General features: G+C 39.3%; 2 protein-coding genes across 2 annotated transcripts in view; one reads left to right on the top strand and one right to left on the bottom strand.

The window, feature by feature from the left end:
• GRK4 (G protein-coupled receptor kinase 4) overlaps positions 1-17,472 on the bottom strand; it is a 101,914-nt gene that overhangs the window by 71,174 nt on the left and 13,268 nt on the right. The window contains exon 3 of the mRNA XM_041751134.1: positions 4,804-4,902. Within this exon, the coding sequence (XP_041607068.1) occupies positions 4,804-4,902 (99 nt within the window). The remainder of the gene's footprint in view (positions 1-4,803; positions 4,903-17,472) is intronic.
• Positions 11,116-12,856, top strand: LOC121489587 (40S ribosomal protein S15a-like). Its single transcript, XM_041752787.1, has one exon. It carries the CDS (start codon positions 12,040-12,042, stop codon positions 12,493-12,495), a length of 456 nt encoding a protein of 151 aa, XP_041608721.1. The 5' UTR covers positions 11,116-12,039; the 3' UTR covers positions 12,496-12,856.

Consider the following 17,472-nt stretch of genomic DNA (forward strand, 5'->3'; position numbering starts at 1 on the left):
AAGCAGACTCTGCTGAGCAGGGAGCTAATCCAGGTATTAAAAAAAAAATGTTTCTTGGGACACCTGGGTGGCTCAGCAGTTGACCATCTGCCTTCAGCTCAAGTGTGATCCCAGGTCTGGGGTTTGAGTCCCACATTGGGCTCCCTGTAAGGAGCCTGCTCCTCCCTCTGCCTATGTCTCTACCTCTCTCTGTGTGTCTCTCATGAATAAATAAATAAATAAATATTTTTAAAAATGTTTCTCTAAATCAATCTTTAAAAATCTAGCATTTATATAGTCACAAAAAACCTTATCTGGCTCACAATTCTATTAATGGTTTCACTTTTCCATGCATTAGATTTCATACATTACTAAAATTCAATACTATAAATCACAGAAATGTGCCACAAAATATGATGTCTCAGAAGCAGTAGACAGCCTCCTCTGTCTTTCCATCAGAGGTCCTGGTCCTGCAGGATACAGAGGACCCAGTCTCTTCTTTTGATCCCTCAGAGACTACAAAGTGAACCATCTATTATCCCAGCCATGAATGAGCAGAAATGGGAAGAGAGAGAGAGAGGCCATGCCCCACATGGAACTCAGAATGCAGGAAGGGAGAACCACACAGAAGCCTTCTGGGGCTAGAGCCCTCAGGGCACCAGAGCCCAGGTCCACTCCTAAGAGGCACTCTCCTGATGGGCAGTGTTGGAAAGGGAACCAGCTAATCAAGAGACTGGTGTTTCTAAGTGCACCAAATTCTGAGACTAGGATGAGCATGAGCCACTTATCAGAAGCTCTCTTTCTTATTTTCAAAGTGATTTTATAGCTTATGGATTCTCTAGCATCCATAAATTTAGAACAACCAAAGGATAAAAATTAGAAAAACCCAAAATATGCTTACTATCACACTAAATCAAATGCATATGTAAACTAATCAAATAAAGAGTTATATACAAAGTAGGGGGTATCTCAGTAGAAACATTCTTTTCAGTGATAAAGTCAGCTTGTACATCTGCCCTGAAGCAACTCCAGCTAAGGTCACCAATTCATTCATTCCTTTATTCAATCGCTTAATAAAACTGTGGCTGAGCATTGTTCTAGAGATGGAAACAAAGACTTTGACGTTAGGGATGAATCCAATGGCTGCTCAACTTCTCTGCAACATCCTCTGTGACATGCGTACCTGCCTGGAGCCATCTTGGTCTCCTGTTCTCTTGACCTCTCCACTCCCTATACTGCACACAGACCCATCTGACTAGTCCCCCTCAGTCTGCTTCACCTGAGCCATACCAGGATGTGAGAGTGCTTCTTCTTCATCCTTCTCATCTGCTTCACCTGAGCCATACCAGGATGTGAGAGTGCTTCTTCTTCATCCTTCTCATCTGTCTCTAGGGAGAATTTACACTCCCAGTCATGTGACTCTGAAATATCAGGGAGACACAGATCTCTCCTAGATTCATTCCTACAGCCCAGCCTCTTTTGATATCTAAACATGAATATACAGCTTCCATCCAAAATAGCTCCTCATACTGTGAACCTGATCTCAGTGGGTAGATCAGACCTGGAAGTCATCCTTAGTACCTCCACCCTTCCTACTTCCTCACATAAGTCAATCAGATTCTACATCTTAAGGATTTCTCATAGTCATTCAGTTTCATGGCCTCTGGCGAAGGCTGGGCTTTATCATCTCTTGCCCGCACAATGGCAAAAGTTTTTCATTCAGCTTTCCTGCCCCCTCTCAACACTCTAAATCACAGTCCTCACACTGAAGTCCAAGGTGCCCTTCAAAAACTGCATCCACTTATGTTATCCCTCCACTGAAAATCTGACAGCGCTGGCTTTCTAATATAAATGCCCTCACTGGCCCATGAGCCCAGCCCCCTCCTTTCCTCTCATCCAGTGCCACTGTTCTTCATCTACACTCCAGGAAGACTACCCTTTCTCAAGTCCATGGAAATCGCCATGCTCTGCCCTACCTTGGGGCCCTTGTACTTACCCAGCAGTCTGTCTCTTTTCCTTCAAAGGGCTTACTGCTGTAATTACGTTTACTTCTACAATTCTTTATTTTATAACCATCTCTGCCAAGAGGGCAGAGGTCACATCTGTTGCTTAGTCACTGTATTGGTAGTGCCATACCCCGTGCTGGGTACATGAAAGCAAATAAATGATGACATTTAAAAGTTAACTGATGGTGTTGTACACTTTAAACTTATACAATGTTATATGTAAATTATATCTCAATAAAAATAAATTAATTTAAAAAAAAGCATGAACTGGGGGGAAAAGTTAACTAATGGGACATTTAATGTAATTCACTTTATTCTGTGCACTAAAACCTACCCCCAAAGAATCAGAAGCATACTGAGGTAATTAATATGCAAAGACATGAAAATGTTTCTATAACCCTATGAATATATTAAATAGCATAAATAGTCCCCAAGTAAAGTTTATAATATCTTAATTACAATGTAAATGTCAAATAATGGGATCAACCTCCATACTAATCACTTGGTGCTATATGCAGAAAAAAATCAATATTAACACTATGGATCAAATATCAATTGGCCCAAAGAAGCATGGCCAATAATCACATAAATAGATGCTCAACATTAGTCATTAGTGAAATGTAAATCACACTCATGAAGGTGGCTATAATGAAAATAAGTGTTGGCAAGGATGTAGAGAAACTGGAACTCTCATATATTGCTGGTGGGGATGTAAGATATGCAGCTACTTTGGAAAACAGTTTGCCAGTTCCTCAAAAGGTTAAGCCTAGAGTTACCATCTGTAACAGGTTGAATAATGGCCCTCCTGAGGCATCAGATCCTAATCCCTATAAATACAATCTTATTTGAAAAAAAGGGCCTTTGCAAATATGATTAAGTCAAGGATCTTGAGATGGAAGACTGTCCTGGATTATCTGGGTGGGCCCTAAATACAAACATGTGTATCCTCACAAGTGTCTAGAAATAAACCATCACCTTCAGTCAGTTGATTTTTGATAAAGGCACTAAGACAATTCAATGGTGAAAAAATAGTCTGAAATATTCAGGAATAAATGGATATCCAATGCAAGGAATGAAACTGGATCCCTACATCACACCATACCAAAAAATTAACTACAACTGGATCAAATACCTAAATGTAAGAGCTAAAACTATAAAACTCTTAGCAGAAAACATAGGTGTAAATCTTTGTGACTTTGGATTAAGCAGTGGTTTCTTAGATATGACACCAAAAGCACAGCCACAAAAGAAAAAAATAGATCAATTGGACTTCATCAAAATAAAACTTGTGTTCCTCAAAGAACATCACCAAGAAAGTAAAGGAAAACACAGAATGGGAGAAGATATTTGGAAATCAAATATCTAATAAGAGTCTAGTAACTAAAATATATAGAGAACACGTACATTTCAACAACGAAAATGCAATCCAATTGAAAAATGGACAAAGGGGATACCTGGGTGGCTCAGTCAATTAAGTGTCTGACTCTTGGTCTCAGGGTCATGAGTTCAAGCCCCATACTGGGCTCCACACTGGGCACAAAGCCTACTTTTTAAAAAATGGGCAAAGGATTTGAATAGATATTTCTCCAAAGAGGATACACAAATGGCTAATAAGCACATAGAAAAATGTTCAACATCATTAATCATGGGAAACACAAATCAAAACACAATGAGATAGGGGCACCTGGCTGACTCAGTCAGAGAAGCATGTGACTCTTGATCTCAAGGTTGTGAGTTGAAGCCCCACGTAGGGTGTAGAGATTTCTTAATAAATAAAAATTTTTAAAAACCCACAATGAGATACCCCTTCACACCCACTCAGATGGCTGTACTAAAAACAAAATGGAAAATAAAAAGTGTCAGAGAGGACATGAAGAAACTGGAATCATATATTGCTGGTGGGAACATAAAATGGTGTAGCCACACTGGAAAACACTCTGGTAGTGCCTTACAAAATTAAATATAGAATTACCATATTATCCAGCAATTCCAATGGAGCATATATACAGAAGAGAATTGAAAACAGGGACTCAAACATTTATACACCAATACTCCTAACAGCATTATTCACAATAGCCAAGTGGAGAAACAACCCAAATGTCCATCAACAGATGAATGGATACACAAAATGTAGTACATACATACAAAATCTAAATTAATGCCACTGCACTTTGTATTTAAAAATGATTAAAATGAGGGGCCCCTAGGCAGCACAGTCAGTTAAGCATTGGACTCTTGGTATCAGCTCAGGTCATGATCTCAGGACCATGAGACTGAGCTCCATGTCTGGCTCCATGCTCAGCACAGAGTCTGCTTGTCTTCCTCTCCTTTTGCCCCTCATTGCCATGTGTGCATGCTCCCGCTCTCTCGCTCTCTCTCTCTCTAATAAATCTTTTCAAAAATGGTTAAAATGGCAATTTTTATGTGTGCTCTACCACAAACACAAAGAAAATGCTTGTATATGAATGTTTCTAACAGCATTATTCATAATAGACAAAAGGAAATAACTCATCTATCAACCAATGATTGGTAAATAAATATATATATCCATATCCATATGGATATATCCATATGATGAAGTGTTATTTGCCAAGAAAAAGGAATTAAGTACTTATTCATGCTACAGCATGGATGAACCTTGAAAATACCATGTCCACTTCTAGAGAGATGATTAGTTGAGTCACAGGGAGAGAAACTTTTACTTTATTACTCTTCTGTTCCATATAGAACAATGAGTATGTATAACTCTGTAAAAGAATAACATCTAACAAATGTTATGATGCCAGACATGATCTTCAGGCTGGCACTGCTTACTCACCAATGGAATGTCTAAGCTCTCTGCACTGGCTGACAGGAGGCAGCTTCAGCATTTCCCTCCATCTTTTACTACGGCCACTTTTTTTGCCATATCCTCCTCCTAAATTTGGGGGGAAAATTATTTTTTTAATGATCAGAAATATCCAACTATAACATCTATTTCCACTAATATATTCCATTTGAGTAGTTTGGTACCTATGGTGAGTGAAAATACAAGCTTATAATAATTTGTCTTATCTAGAAGTCAGCTTGACTAAGTGTAAAAATCCCAAGGGATGCAATCGGTCATTGGCTTTATTATTTAGAAACCATGTAACCTGATCTTCTGTAAGTAACTCTGTTGAGCTCAAACTTCTAAATTTGTAAACTCGACCTAACATATCATACACGGCTGTATACCTACTACAGAGCAATACCTGCAAAGAACAGGAAATACAATGGTAAAAAAGACAACATCCCTCCCCTCGATTCTAGTGAAGGAGAAAGATTTTTTTTAAGCAGTTAATGACAAGTGATAAAAAAAAATTAGCCAAGCCTACAGTGCTAAATGGCATGAAACAAAAACAAGCAAGGCCAAGATGCAGGGTGCTATTAGGGCTAAGGTGAGATCAGAAAAGGCCTCTCAAGAGAGTCACGCTTAGGCAGAGATCTGAAGGGGGTGAGGAAATGAACCATGTGAAGATCTGGAAGTGAGACAAGAATGGTGGAAAAAGCTAGTAGACAATATTTTAGCAGATGGTGGCTACACTTGCAGGAAGCATGGCATAAAGTATGATCCTGAATGATTATGTCATACACCTGAAACTAATGTAACATTGTGTGTTAACTATAGTCAAATAAAATTTTTAATAAAGTAAAATAAAATTTTAAAAAGTTCTTTTTAAATAAGCCCCTTCAAACAAAACTCGGAGAAATTAGAACCTTTCATTTTAAGCATTCTGAGGAACTGAAATTTTATTAAATTTTATCCAAGAGAAAACATCACATTTTTGGCCAGTGACTAAAGGACTCCAGGGCTATTGGAAAGAATAGGGAAATGAGGAGGAAAGCCATGTTCCGGGAAATGATGAGCTCTGCCCTGAGCACAGTGAGTGGATGGCTGTGAGGGAAAGCCATCTGGAGGATGGCTGGACTGGTGTTGTTTAGGAGAGAAGTCCTGGATAGAGGTATGGAAGGTATGGATTTGATAGCAGTCTGCCAAACAGATAATGGTCGGAGATGCAAGAGCTCCTTCCATGGGCTTATTTTTGCTCCTCTACCCACTCCCTCCATTTCAACTGGGATCACAACTCTAGACTTATAACCAATACACTGAAGCCCCAGAGTACCTCAAAGTCAACATATTCAAATCACACTCAATTGTCTTTCCGTCAAATGCAATCCTCTTTTCACACTATGCCTTCGGTTAACTATCTACCATCTGCTAGACGAATGGAGCTGGGAACTGGAGCACTATCTAATTCTATCCCTGAAGTGCCTCATCCATTTATTCCAAAAGCATTTGCAGCCCAAGTCCTGTATGCTGGGCACTGTCTGGGCACCAGGCTGGTCAGGTGGCCAGCCCTGCCTGCAAAGGTGTTCCTGTCCCCTACTGTCATTGCCCATGCTATTACAACCAGAAGTCTTCCTGCTTCTGGTCGTCCTTCCAGACCTTCCTCCACACCACCTTCCACCATTACCTTCCTAAAATGCAATTATCAGCTCACTTCTGAGCTTAGGGCTTAAGGGAGAATAAAGCACAGCACTGCCTATCATCACTCCACAGGCACAGCATGTCCAAACCACACTGTCTAGAAAGGCCCCAAAGAAGCCAGAGCAGGTTCCAGAAATCACCAATGCCTAGACTGTCACTCTGGCCTTATTTATGTAGGTAAATCTCTACTCAGTTTAAGCAGAAACCCCCTCTCCTTCCCCAGAGCCTGGCTCTCCTTTCCTAGGGATTGTAGGCACTCCAACTCCTTCCTCCTCATGCCCTTTGCATCTTGAAAACATCTTCATTAAATCTCAGCAAAGGCAGGTTCTAGGTTCAGGGCCTTATTCCCAGTCTATCTCCAGCATCTGAAACCTGACTGAAGGGATAAGTAAATGGGCTCCAGGCACACTGCACACAGCAGACTCTAAAGGAATGTTTTCTAACTTTGAGGAGACCAAGGAACTGCAGATGCTGACTCCAGCACATGAGTCAGAGGTAGAATGAAATTGCCAAGGGCTAGGAGGAGGAGGAGAGGGAATAAGAATTAGATTTATTATTTATTATGTGCCAGACACCTGTCTAGAAGCTTAATATATATTGACTCATCAAATCATCCCTCATCCTATGATGAAAATGCTACCACTCTTCCCTTTTCTCAGATAAGGGACCAAAAGCAAAGAGGTCAAATCCCTCATCCAACATCACACAACTAGTGAGATGTGTGGGTCTGCTCCAGAAATCCTATTTACCCATTACTGTTATTAAGCAAAGTGGTGTAATCAAAGCCTTTTTGAAAAGTATACAAACATTTAAAATAAATTATTTGCCATAAACACGTTCAGAAATTAAGGGATGTTATAAAATGAAAATAATATTAAACCAAAGCTTCTCAAATGTCAGAAATGGTTATAGTGACGGTCCTAATAACAAGCAGCCCTTATTAGCACAGTCTATAAGCTAGATGCTGTGCCAGAAGATCCACAAGTCTACTCTAATTAGATCCTCTTGTCAATCCTATGAGGTGAGCACTGACACTATGCTCTTGTTACAATCCTAATGTTACAGGTGACAAAACTAAAACACATATGTCAAATAATGTGCTGAAAGTATTATAAGTGGTAAATGGAGAAGCTGGGATTTGAGCCCACGTAATCACACTGGCCAAACAGGGACACCACCTTTGTCATAACAGCAACTTTTCTATCAATAAACAGGACCACTGAAGTAAATGCATAATGTGAGAAAGAACTGAGCTCTGGTCAACAAATCTGCTGGATATTAAGAGGTTTCAGGTTTGATTTTATACTATAAATACCACAATAATTTTTATAACATATTCTGGGATATTATACACCATCCTTAGTCTGAGACCCACCAGAAACAATCACAATAATAAATTTAGTGTTTGTAAATGTGTGTGTGTGTGTGTGTGTGTGTGTGTGTGTGTGTAGCCTTGAACAATATATTGTTTTAGAGAAAGATTCTTAACCTGGCATTCACAGGCAGATATAAGGGTTTCCCAGGATTTGGAGAGAAAAAAAAATCACCTTTAGCTTCATTAACTTCTAACCAAACTTCATCATTTCTTTCAGCCATAAATGTGGGCAAGAATATAATATTAGTAGTGCCTGTGACTTCATGACTTCATCATCAAGAAAATTCAGATTTTCCTATCACATTATAGTTGTTACATTTACACTCACACTACTTTAAAATTATAATAGAGGTGCCAGACCAGGTGCCAGATTGTCTCCAAGTGCTTAGGTGATGGAGCCACACAACCCCTAGGCAGCTTTGTGCCTGATAGTTAATTGATCAGACTCCAAGGGCCAGGTCCTATGTTCTCACATGGATGGTCCAGCTATGCATTTTACTCTGTGACTCCCTAAAACTGTGTTGATGGACAGACACTTGGAAGCAGGCAAGTCAAAGGCCATCCCACAGTTTAAAAGCCCCATCAAACTAGCAATGATGGCCTTCACTCTGATGGATCTTTGAAGGATGAGATTTTAACCTGCCTATGTATTTATTGCCTTGTTACTTAATGCTCTGATAACAAAGCACTTTTATAACACAAATCTGTTTTAAAATGTTACAATTATTTCAATAGAATTGATTTCTTTTATAAGCATATGTATTTTATTTAGATTAAGAACTTCTCCTCTAGAAGTTGTTAACAGGAATAGTGTGCTACTTCATACATAATTCTACAATTTGATTTTTTCCACACAGCTCAATCCACTTTGACATAGACTGTTTATTGTATCCTAGCCAGGCTCTTTTCTGCTCCCTACCCTCTGCAGTCTCATGTTTCATGACCCAAAAAGCTCTTCCTCAGCAAAGCTAGATCCCTCATCTCCTCAGGTCTTTGCTCCTGTCCACCCAATCTAAGCTTTCATGTCCTACTCCCATGCCTAACCCTTAGCACCCCCTTCACTGCTTTATTATCTCTTCTCAGCCCTTATCAGTCTACCATACAATCTACTTCATGTATCCCATTGAGGATCTGTCTCCCCACGAGATTAGAAACTCCTTAAAAAAAGGAGTCTATCTGTATTATTCACAGCCATAACCCCAATAGCTAGATGAGTGGCTTGCATAAAATAGGCATTCAATAACTATTTTGTGAGTAAGTGAATGAATTTGTTTTAAATCCTGTATAGTAATCTACTATATAAATATTCTATTTATCTACTTCCTATTTATGGTTATTAATGTTTCTGATTTACAGTATTACAAATAATATTATAGCAAACATTCTTACAAATGTCTCCTTTACCATCATTTCTGCAGAGTATAGGCCTAGAAGAAGAGTTCTTAACCTGGGTGTGTGATTTTTTTTCAACATTAATGGATACTGTTCAATTGTTCTCCAAAATGGTTGTAATTTACCACAATTACTTAAAATACAGCATACATACTAGGTGTAATACCCTTGACAGGAGCCATTCAGAGTTACTTTTCACATGTAACATAAGTTTGTAGAATTGAAAAGGAGACACCTCCTCCCTTAGTTTGGAACAACTTTAGTTAGTCAGAAGAAGAGCTCCACGAAGAGCAGAGGCTGAGACTAAGCAAAATGAACTTAGTTCACTTGCCTCTTAAAGTCAGCTACAACCACAGGGCTCCAGACAGTTTTCCACCTTCTCAAATTCTTACCATACCCACAAAGTTGCAGACACAGATTTGATGGTGAGAATCAGGCCATTAGGAAGTTGGCATTTATGTTCAGCAGGGAGCCCCTCAAAGGTACACTGTGGTCACTGAATTCAGCAGGAAGCCACTTGCTAAAGCTGGCAGAGCCACTGTCAGCCTGGGTCCTACATGACAGAACAACAGCACTGCTGCCAAGGTGGACCTGGACTCTTGCAGGACTCTTACAGGACTCTTGCAGGACAGGAAGAACTATTGGGTTGGAGATGACATTTGGGGTCTATATGTTACATCAATTGAGCCTGCCCTAAATAATAAGCTGTGCTTTGATGAACAGGATAGCTCCACTACAGGATTTGTAATATTGTAAGATAAAAATGAATATGGCTTGATTTATCTGAAAATGAAAATTTTGATTAACATACCCAAAACTGACTTATAAATAATAGCAACATCATTTAATCAACTCAAAGACATCTAAGAACCAGTAATAAAAAGAACTTCTGTCAACCACAGAAGGGGCCATATTGTATTTACTCATAAAAGAACTTCTTAGGCACTGATGTCTTTTCCTATTCATGTACAATTCTTATTCCTTGGTTTTCATTTCCTATACCACAACAAATTAGAAACAAATATACTAAAGAAAAGAAATACTTGTAATAGGTAATTTATAGACAGATTGATGTGACAGCAAATTGAAAGAATAGTCACAAAACACAATAAAAAGGAGGGGTGCCTGGGTGGCTCAGTCAGTTAAACATCCGACTCTTGATTTTGGCTCAATTCATGATCTCAGGGTCATGAGACTGAGCTCCACACTCAGTAAGGAGTCTGCTTGGGATTCTCTCTGTCCCTCTCCCTCTACTCCTTCCCCTGCTCATGCTGTCTCTCTTTAAAATAAAAAAAAAAAAAAACTCTTTAAAAAAAAACACAATAAAAAAATGTAATCATTCAAAGCATGGCATCAAGGCCACTTGGCATAGGGATAAAGAGGCAAATACTATAGACCCTGAAAGCAGCTTTAAACATATGGAAGATCACAATATGGCCCTAAGTTATCCAAGATAAATTAATCCGGACTCTATTTAATAAAGGTAGAAAGGGTACAGTGTAGAAATGACAATTTTAAAGTGTCAATGTTCAAGGAAGTAAATCCCAGATACTCAGACACCTCAGAGACTAGAATAATATATTCCCTGATTTCAGAAAGCAAAGGCTTCTATGTATTTTGTGAAATAAACATTTTTCACTGAACCAAAAGAAAAAAACAAAAAGTTGAATATTCTTATGTTCTTTGAGAATAATGGATAATTAAGGTGCAGCTCTGCACAGAATCTGTGGACTAGAATCCCACATGGCTGAGCTCCATGTCATGCAGAATAGAAACTTTACCAAATGACATTCAACCATTTTAAAGATTTTTCTCATTTATTTTAGAACAAGAAAGAGAGAGAGGATATGTTTGAGCAGGAGAAGGGCAGGTAGAGAGAATCCCATGGAGACTCCCTGCTGAGTGGAGAGTCCAACATGGGACTCTATCTCACAACCTGACCTGAGCTGAAATCAAGAGTCAGACACTTAGCCAACTGAGCTGTCCAGGTGCCCCCCAACCTTTTTAATACATAAATTAAGTATAAAATGAGTTGGTTTGGATTCAGTGGGAAAGAACTGAACCTTAAGAGGTTTGGTGCATCCCTAAGACACAGCATGGCATTTCTAGTTATTTGCATAATTATTAAATCTCCAAACCATCTCCACTTTCCTGCACATCAAGGTAAAAGAATGTCCTTAAATGCCTTTCAATAATGTGACAAAAGTTCATTTTCTTTATTACCTAACCAGATGTGTACGTTTTATGCTAAGCAGGTTTTCCTCAAGTTCTATTTTGTCAGCCGCATGTTGAGCAAAAGGTTTTAGCAGACATAAACAGCTCAAAACAAACAGATGAAAAAGAATCTAAAAATATGTACGTGACGTAATGAGCACTGGGTATTATATAAGACTGATGATCACTAACCTCTGTCTCTGAACCAATAATACATAATATGTTAATTAATTACATTTAAATTTAAAAATAAAATAAAATAAAAATATGCACCAATTCCCTCAAGATATCACTAGCACACTAGGTGGAGAAGACAGGAAGGGAGTCTCCCACAATAGCCTAATGAGAGAGGAAATGGCAAGAAACACACACTCAAAAAAAATCAAACGAAATAGTACTTTTACCATGTTTAGCTAGGCAGATTTGGACTTCTTAGTTTCATTCCATACCTCTACAAGTAAGTGAAAATAAACATCAGATTAGCTTATTATTGAGTCCAAATATTCAAAAAAAATTTAAATTTAGTTTATCATCAACTAGCTAACTACGGGAAGCGTCAATCTATGAGACAAACCAGGAGCCAAGAAGTATCCACGTGGCTCTTTCCACCATCTCTCGGAGCAGCCACAATGGTGCGCATGAATGTCCTGGCAGATGCTCTCAAGAGCATCAACAATGCTGAAAAGAGAGGCAAACGCCACGTTCTTATCAGGCCATGCTCCAAAGTCATCGTCCGATTTCTCACTATGATGATGAATCATGGTTACATTGGCGAATTTGAAATCATCAATGATCACAGAGCTGGGAAAATTGTTGTGAACCTCACAGGCAGGTTAAACAAATGTGGAGTGATCAGCCCCAGATTTGATGTACAACTGAAAGACCCAGAAAAATGGCAGAATAACCTGCTCCCATCCCACCAGTTTGGTTTCATTATACTGACAACCTCAGCTGGCATCATGGACCACAAAGAAGCAAGACAAAAACACACAGGAGGGATTATTTTTCTAGGGATGTAATTCATACATGCAAATAAAATGCCTCAATGGACCAAAAAAAAAAAAAGTATCAAAGTGAAGAGGTTTTGGAGATTTCTTCCCACTCAATATAGGGCTTTAGGAGAAATGAATACAGCAACTGACTTTTAGGACTTTCCATAAATTCTAGATTGATTCCAGCTATAAACACGAAGAAAAATATTTTATCATCAAGAGAGAACTAATCATGACACCAAAGGCACAGGCAAGGCAAGAAAAGAAACGGAAAAATTGAACTTCATGGAAGTTTCCAATATTGTGCATCAAAAGATCGTTTCAACAGGGGGAAAAGGCAACCCACAGAATGAGTTGCCTATTCTTTGATTTGCAAATGATAAATCTATTAAGGGATTACTATCCAGAATAAATGGAGAATTCCTAAAATTCAACAACAAAAAACTAAACAATGCAATTCAAAAATGGGTAGAGGGGATCCCTGGGTGGCGCAGCGGTTTGGCGCCTGCCTTTGGCCCAGGGCACGATCCTGGAGACCCGGGATCGAATCCCACGTCAGGCTCCCGGTGCATGGAGCCTGCTTCTCCCTCTGCCTGTGTCTCTGCCTCTCTCTCTCTCTGTGACTATCATAAATAAATAAAAATTTAAAAAAAAACAAAAACAAAACAAAAAAACAAAAATGGGTAGAGGACTCAAACAGACATTTTTCCGAAGAAGGTATATACAGATGGCCAGTATGCACCTGAAAAGAAGCTTAGCATCACTCATCATTCAGGAAATGCAAATTAAAACAATGAGATACCACCTCATACCCATAAAGATGGCTACTATCCAAAAACAGAAAATTCTAAGTGTTGGTGAGGATGTGGAGAAAAAGGAACCCTCATTCACTATTGGTGGGAATGCAAACTGGGACAGCCACTCTGGGAAACAGTATGGAGGTTCCTCAAAAAACTAAAAATGGAATTACCATATGATCCAGCAATTATATACAAAATCCAAAAGAAGTGAGAGCAAGGTCTCGGCAGTGAAGCAAATGGGCAACAGCCTCATCAAGGTGAATGGGCAGCCCCTAGAGAAGCCAGCCCCATGCTCTGCAGTACAGGCCACTGGAACCTATTCCACTTCGAGGCAAGGAGTGATTTGCTGGGGGTGGACAGGCCAGTTTGAGGGAAGGGTGGTGATGACATGGCCCAGACTGATGCAATCTACAAGTCCATCGCCAAAGCCCTGGTGGCCAATTATCAGAAATATGTAGAAGTGGCTTCCAAGCAGATCAAAGACCTCCTCATCCCAAATGACCAGACCCCATGGGTAGCTGATCCCCAGAACAGTGAATCCAAAAAGTTTGGCAGTCTTGGTGTCTGTGCTTGCTACCAGAAATCCTACCAATAAGCCCACCATGAAGACCAGGATTCACCTTTAAAATAAATAATGGTCATGGGATTTGAGGTTTTTTTAAAAAAGGGGGATAGAAATCCTGACACATGCTTCAACATGGATAAATCTTAAAGGCATTATGCTAAGTGAAATAAGCCAGTCATTGAAAAGTCAAATACTGTAAGATTCCATTTAATGAGGTATTAGTAGTCAAATCACAGCAGAATGGAGGTTGCCAGGGACTAGAGAGAGGGGAGAATGGGGAGTTATTACTAGTGGGAACAGAGTTTCAGTTGAGAAAGATGAAAAGAGTTCTGGAGGTGAATGGTGGTGATGTTTGCACAATAGTTAAGATGTACTTAATACCACTGAACTGTGCACTTAACTATATTTTACAACAAAAAAATTTTTGAAAAAAAAACTTATTCAAACAACATAAAATCATTTGTTGTTTAAGTGCTAAAAAGGTATCACCCAAATTGCCCACTTTTTATTCATCTAGAAATGAAAACAGATATGCAAACACAAATCCTTTTTAATTAATTAATTAATTAATTAATTAATTAATTAAGAGAGCCTTAGCAGAGGGGAGGGGGAGAGGGAGAGGAAGAGAAAGAGAATTTCAAGCAGACTCTCTGATAAGCATAGCCTGATGCAGGGCTCAGTCCCACAACCTTGAGATCATGATCTGAGCCAAAATCAAGAGTCTGATACCCATCTGAGTCACCCAGGTGCCCTGCAGGCATAACAGTTTTGATTAGGGTATTATTCAATGTAACCACTAATCCTGCAGAAAATTCTCTCAGCACATAGCAGTCTTTACCCAAAATTATTACACTGGAGCAGTATATCTAAGTCCCAGCTTACTCCATTAGTAGATTCGAAGGCTGTTTTTCTTTTTCACTACAGCTAATGTCAGCAGTTACCTAATACGATCAAAGCAAAAGAGTCAGGGGAAAAACACTGGTGGGCCTCCCAGTTCTTTCTCATCCCATGATAAAATCACAGGGTTGTTTTGTATTTCACCAAACAGAAAAATAAGGTCTATTTTATTGTTTTAAAGATTTGTTTATTTATTGATTCATGAGAGACTCAGAGACAGAGGCAGAGACATATGCAGAGGGAGAAGGAGACTCCCTCCAGGGAGCCCGATGTGAAACTCAATCCCAGAACTCCCAGGGATGATGCCCTGAGACAAAGGCAGACGTTCACCCGCTGAGCCACCCAGGTGTCCCAAAGTCTATTTTTATCAACACTTCCTGAGAAAGGCTATTACCATGCAAAAGAAATAGGGTGTACAATCTTCAAGTATGGTCTGCTAACTACATAGATCTGCTCTTATTTAAAACCCAGTACAAGGCAGCCCAGGTGGCTCAGCGGTTTAGTGCCTAACTTCAGGCCAGGGCGTGATCCTGGGGTCCCGAATCAGGCTCCCTGCATGAAGCCTGCTTCTCCTTCTGCCTCTGTCTCTGCCTCTCTCTCTCTGTGTGTCTCTCATGAATAAATAAATAAAATCTTAAAAAATAAAACCCAGTACATTGTTTTCACTATTCCCATTTAACTACGTCAATGAAAACTTTGCTCTGGTAACTTCTGTCCAGGAGAAATATAGCTACAACAAAAACTCTGCTCTTTGATGCTCTGTTTTGCTTCCATACTCTTTATTGCATTGTCCATATGGGCTTTACTTACATACAAGTCTATTCATCTTGTCTTGCTCACTGACAGCACCTTTCCCTCATATCTCCAAAGAATAATCTTTTCCCAAGCATTTCTCTAAAATGCCTGGGAAGAGGAAGAAAGGGATTAGCAAAGACACTGCCTCAGTGCTCCTGATGCAGAAGTGCCAGCAAGGTGGACAGACCTCTCCAAATGAAGGTCACAGACCAGAGCAGCAGGTGCTGCAGAGCTTTGGCCAGCACACACGATTTGGTTTGGCCCCTGGCCCCCAAGCCAGAGCACAGGGCAATGACAGGTCACTTCCCAGATCCACAGACTGTGTGAGAAAGCAGCATACCTACCAGGCTGTGTACATGAGAAAGGCTGATCACAGGGTATCTACCCAGTGACTAAATCAGAGCAAAACTGTGACAGAAATGGAGCTACCATCTCCTATCTCATTTTCTTAGAGAAGTTCCCTAATTCAGACTTCTCCTGAGTCATATTGGCTCACCAATTCATACGAGCTTAGGTTAATGAAATGTTAGTGTACTTAGTTTACCTTAAAGTCTTCAGGAGAAAAATAGTGTTTAAGTAAAACACTGCATTATTTCAGTCCAGCACATCCTGCCAGGTTATCAGATCCTAACCTTCCTTGTCTTTGACCTATTGTGCAGCTTTCTGTAAATTGTGGATGACAGGCAGACATGTGAGCTGTTTTGTCTGGTAGTTTCAATGGACTTCTCTTCCCTCTGTACAAAAATCAGTTTGCCTGGATTTGTAATTCAGTTCCTTTAGTCATATAAATGTGAGCCTTTGACTTTATTTGAACTGATTGATTAGAACATTTGCCTGGTTCTCTATGTGAGTAAAACAAAACACATATTCATTTTAATGTGATCTGTATGAGCACAATTTTACCTTTCTTTGGCAATTATCTTTAAGATGCCTTATTCCTAATCAAGCTCTACCCATGTCTCCTCTTTCATTTCTGATATTAGTAATTTGTGTCTTCTTTTTTTCTTAATGTGGCTAGGGCTTACAGATTTTATTAATCTTCTCAAAGAATCAGATTTTTATTTTGCTGATTTCCTGTCTTTGGTTTCACAGATTTCTACTCTAAAATTTTTATTATTGGGGAGACTCAGTGGCTCAGTCGGTTAAGTGTCTGCCTTCAGCTTAGAACATGATTCCAGGATCCTGGGATGGAGCAACATGTCAGGCTCCCTGCTCAGTGGGAAGTCTGCTTCTCCTTCTCCCTCTGCCTCTCTCCCTACTGGTGCTCTCTCTTTCAAATAAATAAATATCTTTAAAAATTATATCTATTATTACTTTTCTTCTGCTTACTTTAGACTTGATTTACTCTTCTTCCTCTGGTCTCCTAAGGTGGAAGGTTAGATGGTCAATTTTAGATCTTCTGTTTTAATAAATGCATCTAAAGCTATAAATTTCCCTCAAGCACTGCTTTTGCGACATCTCACAAATTCTGATGTTTTACTCTTATTTTCATTTAGTTCAGAGTATTTTTTAGTTTCTCTTGAGATATTTCTGGCCCCTGTGTTATTTAGAAGTGTGTTGTTTAGGGGCACCTGGGTGGTTTAGTCAGTTAAGCATGGAGTATGTTTAATCTCCAAATATTTGGGGGATTTTCCAGCTGTCTGTTATGATTTCTAGTTTAATTCCACTGTGGTCTGAGAGCAGATTTATTCTAGTCTTTTAAATTTGTCGCAATGTGTTTTATGGTCCAGAATGTGGACTATCTTAGAGGATATTCCATGTGACCTTGAGAAGAATGTGTAGTGTATTCATCAATTTCTCCTTGAAGTTCTATTAGTTTTTGCCTCACATATTCTGACTACATGTTATTAGGCATATACACATTAAGGATGCTATATCTTTTTGGAGAATTGACCCTTTTGTTGTTATACAATGCCCCTCTTTATCCTTGATAACTTTCTTTGCTCT

This window comes from Vulpes lagopus, chromosome 4, assembly GCF_018345385.1.
Source record: "Vulpes lagopus strain Blue_001 chromosome 4, ASM1834538v1, whole genome shotgun sequence".
In the NCBI taxonomy this organism is placed as follows: Eukaryota; Metazoa; Chordata; class Mammalia; order Carnivora; family Canidae; genus Vulpes; species Vulpes lagopus.

Bases quoted from the DNA above. Each gene is read 5' to 3' on its own strand.
- LOC121489587 (XM_041752787.1), top strand. From the start codon at position 12,040: ATGAGACAAACCAGGAGCCAAGAAGTATCCACGTGGCTCTTTCCACCA.